Below are 8,935 nucleotides of genomic sequence, written 5' to 3'. Positions count from 1 at the left end.
GTAATTTACTGTTAGAAGCTTTCAGAACTTTGACTAACTTGTAAGTCATGTGATCTGTAACAGTCGAGCAAAGTCAAAGAATAATTTTTAAACAATTTGTAACACCCTTCATGTCCCATGACATAACAGTTTCTTTATTTGTCCCATTTCCCTTTATATCATCATCCTGTCTGTCACTTCGTCACTCTTCACTCCATGACACGTATCACCTTTTGTTCTTTACTCCCCTCTGCATTTCACATTCCCTTGGCTCTGAAATGGCTAACAAACTGTTCAACTTCTAACATCTTTCTGTTCTGACAACAGGCATCAATGTAAAGTAACCTGCTGACCATTTACAGCACTTTATGATTTTCAACTAAGTGATTAGGTGTTGCAGAAAAGTGTGATTGAATCATATGATGAAGCCTTTAATCCAAAAATATCCTGGAAATGAGTACTCCATGTCATAGGACGCACAGATTTACTCACAAAGCCATTTGGTCCAAATAGTCTTCGATGATGCTAAACTCCTCACAACATGTCTCCTACTCCCATTGCCTCATCTCAATTGTTCAGCTTCCAATTCTTTTCACTCAGGAACACAGCTCATTTGTTTATCAAAGCATCTAAGTTACAGGTAGTTCCGGAATAACGCATGTTTTGGCAGCACGATTTGGCTATAACGTCACTGAAGAATTAAGGAACGGTATTTTCAAGAATGCTTACCTCTGTCGGCAGTAGAGCAATTCCAGGGAGGATTGGTTTGCGTGCTTCATTCTGCACATGCACTCATGTTGGCACTGAAATCTCGGTGCCATTCTGCTCATGCTCTGATGTTGGCACAAAAAGCTCTGTGCCATTCTGCTCATGTGCTGATGTTGACACCAAAATCTCCGAGTCAATCTGCACATGCGCTGATGTTGGCGCTGAAATCTCCGTGCCATTCTGCACATGAGCTGATGTCTGCTGCCGACAGAGCAGCATTCTGAGAGCAGTATTGCAGAGAGACCAGCTTTCTTACATTTTTTAAATGTACTGTTAAATTTACTTTTTCATTAATGAATATGATTTCAACCTTTACTCAGGCTGTGCCACACTTTGTGTTAGACGTTTGGGTGATTTTTGAGTAATGGTGAGTGATAGTTTTACTGGTCTGCCCCAACTCCACATTTCCCATAGACCCCACTATTTCTATTAAGCAAGGTCACACTGGAACACAACTATGGCATTATAGAAGAACTACCTGTATTTGCCAATTCCTGTGATAAAGAGTTCCACTTTCTAAACACTCCGAATAAAGAAATTTCTTCGTACACTGGATTTCTTAGCAATTAGTACTTATGCTCCTTCCTTTTGGATTATTTTAAACTGAACGCATTATCTCCACTTCTGACCTGTCTAAACCATTCATAATTTTAAAGAATTTTATCAGATCACACTGTTTTCTAAAAAGAAAAGCCTCCACTGACCCACATATTCCCAATGACTGTACACATACAGATTATTTTTATTTGAATAGTAGTTAATAGAAAACTTATGTCCACTTAAACTTTGATCTTTGTAAAAGGATGGACCATTTATTGACTGTAGAATTTACCATGTACTGAATGTTCATGAACCGTTAGCATTTTCATACAATGGCAGTGCTTGCAGCTAAGATTTCTATTGGCACACTTTTAACCTGGCTTTCTGTAGTTTCATTGACTGTAAGTACATTTTCCAAATAATCTGTTGAATTAATTGGACTGTCCCCCTTTTAAAAAATATTTTCTGGTTAAGAAGCTTGGGCATGTGAAAACCTACATTATGAATTGAATTATATGTAAGTTACAACACAATTAGTCAGCTAAATTCAACTTAGGTCAATTAGAGCAGTGTGTTTAAACTGATTATTCTGTTGGGGATCACTAGGGATGTAGTATCTATTCATATTGGATCTGTTTGAAAACTGGAAAATCTGGAGCTATGCAGTCTGTTTCTTCTGGCACTGACTTTAGCCAGCAACACTCTAGAGATACAATGGAGAAATTGAGGGCTCAGACTTGCCCAAAGATCACTTCTGTGTGCCCAGTGCACAAAATATCTAATGGCTTTAGGGAGGAATCCTCCGATAGTCATTAGGCACCGCCTTAGCAAATCTAGGGGCTGTTTAGCTCACTTGACTGGCTGGTTTGCCATGTGGAATAATGCCAGCCATGTTTGTTCAATTCCCGTACTGGCTGAAGTTACCATGAAGACTCAATCCTGCCAGAGGCATAGTGGCCTACTGATTAAACCACCACCATTTGTCTCTCTCTAATGAGAGAATGGGACGATGATGACTTCATATTATAGCAAGTGTCCGGGTCAAATAGTTGCTTTGTCTGCAGTCACTACATAGGGGCATTCACAGTAGCAATACCAGAGTTGGGGGAGTAGAAAATCGAGTCGAATCCAAACTCCAAAACAAAGTGGACATTTAAGAGAGAGCCCCACTTTCTGAGCAGAAGAAATGTCCAAAGCAGAAACATCAGGAAGAGCCATCCTTGATAGAGATTCTCCATCCTCTCTCTAAAGATGTTGTTTACTGGGGTCAATATCAGTGGAGTCAGACTGCCATAGTTTCTAATTAGGTAAGAACATTAAGTGATTGCATTAAAAGGTGAGTAAATGGAGTTGAAGTATAGCTACTACTTTATTTCAATTGTATGGTGAAGCAGCTCATGGGACTGATTGAAAGGAGTTCTTCTTAAACTTGCAGTCTTTAACTGTAGTACAAGATGAAGTAAGCCTGGTATTGGTCCATGGTCTTGGTAAGAATTTAACTCAGTGGATCATTTGACTGAACTTGTTTCACAACCCACAATATCCTCCAGACTTCACCCGCATTCTAAATTTTATTTCACATTGTAAAATGTTTTCAATGTGGTAAAGGATATTTGCCTTATCCAGTAGTTAAATTCGGATGCATACTAATATTGTGCATTTACATAGCCGAAACTTCCCTTTATTTGAACTCATTCTTCTTTCATCGTACTTTGAAAATCAGAGGTAGAAAAGAATTTAAATTGAAAGAAGAATCATAACTAATTTGTGAAAAAAGTGCTGCAAATTCAACTGAATTGACACATAATTCAACTTTTTGATGTTTAATATTTGGTGCCTTTGTAAGAAGTTGAAATGAAGTAACATTAATATAACATTAGTATAAGAAAAGAGAAGAGGAAAGCCCAAGATCTGCTGAAAAGATGCAGTAATGAAAAATTTAAACGAAACGGGTTGGGAAGACGAGCAAGTGAGGAGGAGAACAGCGATCAATTAGCATTGTGAAGATTCCAAGTAACATGGGAGAAACTCAAAGAAGAAGAAATTGGTATAATAATTAACTTCTTGTTTTTCTTTCATGCAGAAAGCCCTTTCAGACTCATCAATTGGTAAGCATTGTTATTTTTCTGAAACAAAAACAGAAATTGCTGGAGAAACTCAGCAGGTCTGACAGCATCTGTAGAGAGAAAGCAGAATGAATGTTTTGTGTCCAGTGACCCTTCTTCAGAACCTTCAGTTAATCAGGGCTATTCACAGAGAAAGTGCGGACTGCAGATGCTGGAGAGAGTCAGAGTCGAAAGATGTGGTGCTCGAAAAGCACAGCAGGTCAGACAGCATTCAAGGATTAGGAGAGTTAACATTTCAGGCATTAGTCCTTCATTAGGAATGTGGAGTGGGAAGGGGGATGAGACATAAATAGGATGGGGTTGGGGTTGTATGTGGGGGTAGGGGAAGGTAGCTGGAAAGGTGCTAGTTAGATGTAGGTGGGGAGTGATGGCGATAGGTCAGAGGGGAGGATGGAGTGGATAGGTGGGAAGGTGGAAAGGAAGAAGGACAGATAGGACAGTTCAAGAGGGCGGTGCCAAAGTTAGAAGGTTGGCTCTGGGATGAGGTGAGGGGAGCAGAGATAAGGAAACTGGTGAAGTCAACATTGATGCCGTATGGTTAGAGGGTTCCAAGGCAGAAGATGAGCCAGTCTTCCGCCAGGCCTATCCATGACCAGATAATTCTCCCACAACAGCCGTAAGTGAAAGTGTACAATCTGCTGGAGACAATTGAACCTATCCTTCTCCTCCTTTTCTCTATCATTCAGGATCTTTATTCAATCTCACAGATATCGAAAGAAATCCTGATGAAGCATCTTCAGGCATCATGATCTCGGGCCTGCACTTCCATTGGTGATAGTCAGTGTGGCACCCAAACAAAGACTTTGTCAGTGAATCCTTGAAATGTTTTTGTGGGCTGCGTCTCTTTCATTTACTCGTGGTCAGCTCTCTGCACAACATGATCTTGGGCATGTGACTGTTGTCCATTTGAGCACCGTGACTCTGCCCAACACAATAAACTTTGTGGGAGAATGGCCTTGATGCTTGGGATGTTGGTTATTCCCAGGAATTCAATCTTCATGATATGGTCCTGGCAGTGGATCTTGAGGATGCTTCGGAGTACAGGAAGCTCGTTAGAAGATGTATATGTTGGTGGTAAAGAACAATGACTCAGTGCTAGGAACCAGGATTGGTATCCAGGTTGTTGAAGGATTTTCTGAACCCATCCCTGTTCAAAGTTTTGAATACCTTGGTGCGATCCATGAAAATGTCTTGATTTGTTCGCAATACCTTTCTTATATTTGCCTGAGTGCAAATACGGTGTTCATGATGTCTCAGTTTGCTTTGAATTCGCACTGGCTCTCTGGGGGATTTTCTTATGCCATGGTAGGGACAAACCTGTTCTGAAGCATTCCAATCAGGATCTCCCTAGCAATAGAAAGGAAGGTGATCACACAGTGGTCAGAGCAATCTGTCTTTTCTCCTTTGTTTTGACATGATGAAGGCATCATTAAAATTCTGTGGGAATCTGCCTTGTTTCCAGAAGGCTATGAAAACCTCTTGGAACTTGCTATGTAGGGTAGTGCCACCATGCTTCAATACTTCAGGTAGAACCCAAAGGTTTTGTTGCTCTTCATCTGATTGATGGCAGTGATAGCTTCTCCAGGAGTTGAGCTCACATCCAATTCATTTCGGACAGACTGTTATTGATAGTGGTTGATGGCAGTATCAAGCATTGTGCACTTGGCACTGAAGAGGTTCGTAATGTACTATGAGCGGTGATCCAAGACTGACTCTTTGTCAGGGTATAGTGCCTTGCGACTGCCATTCCTCAGGGAGTTTTGGATTGGATACACCGGCCCATAGATATGTTTTAGTGCTTCATCATTGCTTATTATGACATCAATATCAGTGTACAGTTGCATTTCCAAGCTGGCTGTCCACAGGTCTTAAATACAAATATCTTCAAAAGAAGTTGCACTCCTGGCTTTACTCATTTCCATAGTTTTACTAAAAAAGAACAGATTTTTTTTCATGAAACACACTTTGTATATGATTAATTGCCAAAATTTTATTCAACATGTATTAGCGAGTTTAAGAAAGCAAAGTTGATGAAGTGCAAGTGTTTTGGCGTCTTATATTTTAACAGGATGGAGGTTATATAAGTTTTTGGGACAACTAGTGCAACTATATACATTGGATTATGAATGATAACAATATCAGATAGTGCTAAACACATCACCCTGGCCCAAGGTCATCCAGCCAGGGATTAGTGAATCCTTTTATTTGCCTGATCCAGAGTGTCAGTCATTGCCTTGGAGTTTAGATCAAAGCGCAGGGCAATCAATCCTCTACTGACTACAGAGGACTGCAGGATTTTTAAATTATCGCAGATGGATTTTATCTTTGGTATCAAGAAAGGGAGAATGAACTGACTTAGGAAATAATTGGTAAAGTACTCCTGATTGGTATAGTTAATTCAATATGAAGAATTTTTATCTAAAAAACTTGTAGCACATTGCTTATCGCATTCAGGGTACCTGAATTCAAGACCTGAATGTAACCTGTGTGATAGAGGTTAGTTAATTCTTTCTGGGGTCATTAAATTAAGTGCTTCGCATAAATGAAGTGGTGCTAAGGATTTTCAACTGTTTGATGTCTCTCGACTGGAACCTTCAGTGTTTCTGATAGATTGCACCTTAACACTTGATCACTTTAAGGGCTGCCTGTCAGACCTTGAGTAAACTGGACTTTCCCAGGAGTAACCAGTGCTGGCTTCTAGGGCAAACCAACTTTCCACGGGGGGGGGGGGCTTCACACAGACTTTATGATATTTACCTACAGGTGTGAAGGGACTAATGCCTGTTTCTAGCATGGTTGGTGCATATTGATTTATTGGCCTTCACAAATTTGGCTCCTGCACACAACAGCTCAGTTGGCTGGACAACTGATCTTTGATGCAAAGTAATGCCAACATTGTGGATACAATTCCTGCATTGGCTGAGCTTGTTATAGAGGGCTCTCCTTCTCAAACTTTCATCCTACCTGTATTGTGGTGATGTTTAGATTAAACCACCACCAACTGACTCTCTCTAACGACACAGCAGCTCTATGATCTGGTAAGACTATGGCAACAAGAAGCACACATCTTACTGATGGTGAGCATGCTCACATATTAGAGGGTAAAGTGCTACGTGAAGGAATTATGAGGGCACTGTTTTGGTTCACGAGTAGAGTATGAAAATTATCCATGCAGCTGAAAAAGCAAGAGGGAAGTGATGGTCTAATGGTGTTATTACTAGACTATTAATCAGAAAGACAGGTAATGTTCTGGGGACCTGGGTTTAAATCTAGCCATGGCAGATGGTGAAATTTGAATTCAATTTAAAAACATCTGGAATCAGGAGTCTATGATGACTACAAATCCATTGTCAATTGTTTGGGAAAATGCCCATCTGATTCACGCATATCCTTTATGGAAGGAAGCTGTCATTCTTACCTGGAATGGTCTACATGTGACTCCACAGCAACATGGTTGACTCTTAACAACCCCGCGGCATGTAGGGATAGACAGTAATTGCTGGCCTAGGCAATGCCACTCTCATCCTGTGACTGAATTTAAAAAAACACTTTTTAAAATTAACAAACTAATTCTTTCAAATAGATGAACATTTCAAATAGATAAATTCTTTAAAATAAATATTCTACTATTTAATAATATTGAAATGTATCAGAACCCAGGAAGACAAATGATCAATTTGCTTTTTAAAATTATTAACCGAGAACCAGCTGTTGAAATCAACACATTATTTTAATGTTAGCAACCATACTAGTTTCTGGCCTACCATACCACATCCTTAAGAGCAGAATTTACAATATCATAAAGACATAAAAATGAATGTAATGTATATCAATATTAAAATCACTACATTGGCTTATTTGTGCGAGATTGAGATCATCCTCCAATTTTTCCTTTCTGTTGATTTGGTGACTCACCTCCATTCCATTTTTTTCCAGGCTTCTTAATGTCTCACTGCAGCATTTATAAGTGTCCTTCACTCACATTTTGAGCTTACGAAAATTGCCCCTTTAGCCTCTCAGCCCTCTGTCAAACTGCAGCATGCCCATAACAAAGCAGTAAAGAAAATCCCTTTTTCACTCATTCATTTATGTTCAATGGAGGACAAAGAGCCATGATTTCCAGTTAAAAGTGGTGCCATGGGGTTACAGCACTCCAGATAATCACTGACTTGTTTTTTTTTATCTCAATTTCATGACTTTCGATTTTGTAGAAGCACTTAACTGTCCAAAATTCCTCTCTTCTGCTAATTCCCTGTGAGACTGACATTCCCCAACTCCAATACATTGTACATGATATCTAACTATATTCAACAATAAATTACAGTCTATTGTGAATTCAATTCCTGTCTGCATTTACCAGGTTACATTTGCTCATTTTCGTGGTTCACTACATTCAACAAATGTTTCAATGCGAAACTGATACTTCTGATTAGTCAGAACATTTCAACATTAATTTATCTCTTCAGGACTTTGATTAGGCAGCTTGCTTGGTATCCTGAATGGTTCTAGCATATGGCCAAGCAAGGAGGTTTCCTCTTGTTGGTCAGTCCAGAATTTGAGAGCAGTGTTTTAAAATGAGGGGTCATCCTTCTAGGACAGAGGTAAAGACATTTTGTTTCTGTCAGGATCTGTGCAACTGTGGAGCTCTCTGCCTGGGATGGGGGAAATGCATATTTTTAAAACAGAAGTGGGCAGGCTCTTGTTAGGCAGGGGATTCAAAGGTTATTGGAGGTAGATGGAAATATGAAGGTTGAAACAAAAATGGATCAATTATGCCCTTATTGAATGGCAGAGCAAGCTTGAGAGGTAAAATCATCTATTTCTACTCCTATTTCATGTGCTCACTTGCATCATTTATTTACGCCTGTAAGTAACAGCTGCTAAGTTCTAAAACTCCTGCCTTTATCAGTATGTTTGAATGTTATCTGTATCTTAGTTAAATTTGTGCACAATTGGCAAAAAATCATAATGCAGTGGCAACTATTTCTCTACAGATGCTGTCAGATCTGATGAGTTTCTCTTGTACTTTCTGATTTTTATGCAAGAACGGACATTGCCCCTTTTGTGCTAAAACTGTGCATGCTTCGACTTGTATTATTAACCACCTGCTAAACCCAGACTGAAATGGAGGAGAGGGCAGAGGCAGTGGAGTAACCTGGCAGATTCAGACTCAGGCTTAAATTGCTGCCCCACTCCACATGCCATCCATCCAAAGTGTGTTTGACCCACTACAGGAATTCCATGCCTTATCTGTCAGAAGCCATTTTATTCACGTTTTTTTATTTGCTAAAAATATTCAAGGAAGGAAGATTGGAGGAAATCAACATACAGCCTCTTATGCTTTGAGTAACATTTTGCAAACCATAATTAGTTCTTACTCACATTTTGTTAAAAATAACAGTAAAAATAAAGACAATTACATCCCCCTTCCCCTGGAAAATAAACCACAGGAAGCTAATGTGCAACTATTCAGCACATTTACATCAAACTTTCACTCATTGAGTTAAACAAACCATTAAACT

At 39.5% G+C, this 8,935-nt stretch overlaps 1 protein-coding gene across 2 annotated transcripts in view; it reads left to right on the top strand.

Annotated features, from left to right (window-relative positions):
* Positions 1-1,577: 1,577 nt before the first annotated feature.
* LOC140463455 (hyaluronan-binding protein 2-like) overlaps positions 1,578-8,935 on the top strand; it is a 57,352-nt gene continuing 49,994 nt past the window's right edge. For both annotated transcript variants that reach the window (XM_072557394.1, XM_072557393.1), the window contains exons 1-2: positions 1,578-1,688; positions 3,371-3,395. In XM_072557394.1, the coding sequence (XP_072413495.1) occupies positions 1,620-1,688; positions 3,371-3,395 (94 nt within the window). In that variant the 5' untranslated portion in view covers positions 1,578-1,619. The remainder of the gene's footprint in view (positions 1,689-3,370; positions 3,396-8,935) is intronic.

The sequence above is a fragment of the Chiloscyllium punctatum genome, chromosome 38 (assembly GCF_047496795.1).
Source record: "Chiloscyllium punctatum isolate Juve2018m chromosome 38, sChiPun1.3, whole genome shotgun sequence".
NCBI classification, from domain to species: Eukaryota; Metazoa; Chordata; class Chondrichthyes; order Orectolobiformes; family Hemiscylliidae; genus Chiloscyllium; species Chiloscyllium punctatum.
This window is presented reverse-complemented; position numbering and strand designations above follow the sequence as displayed.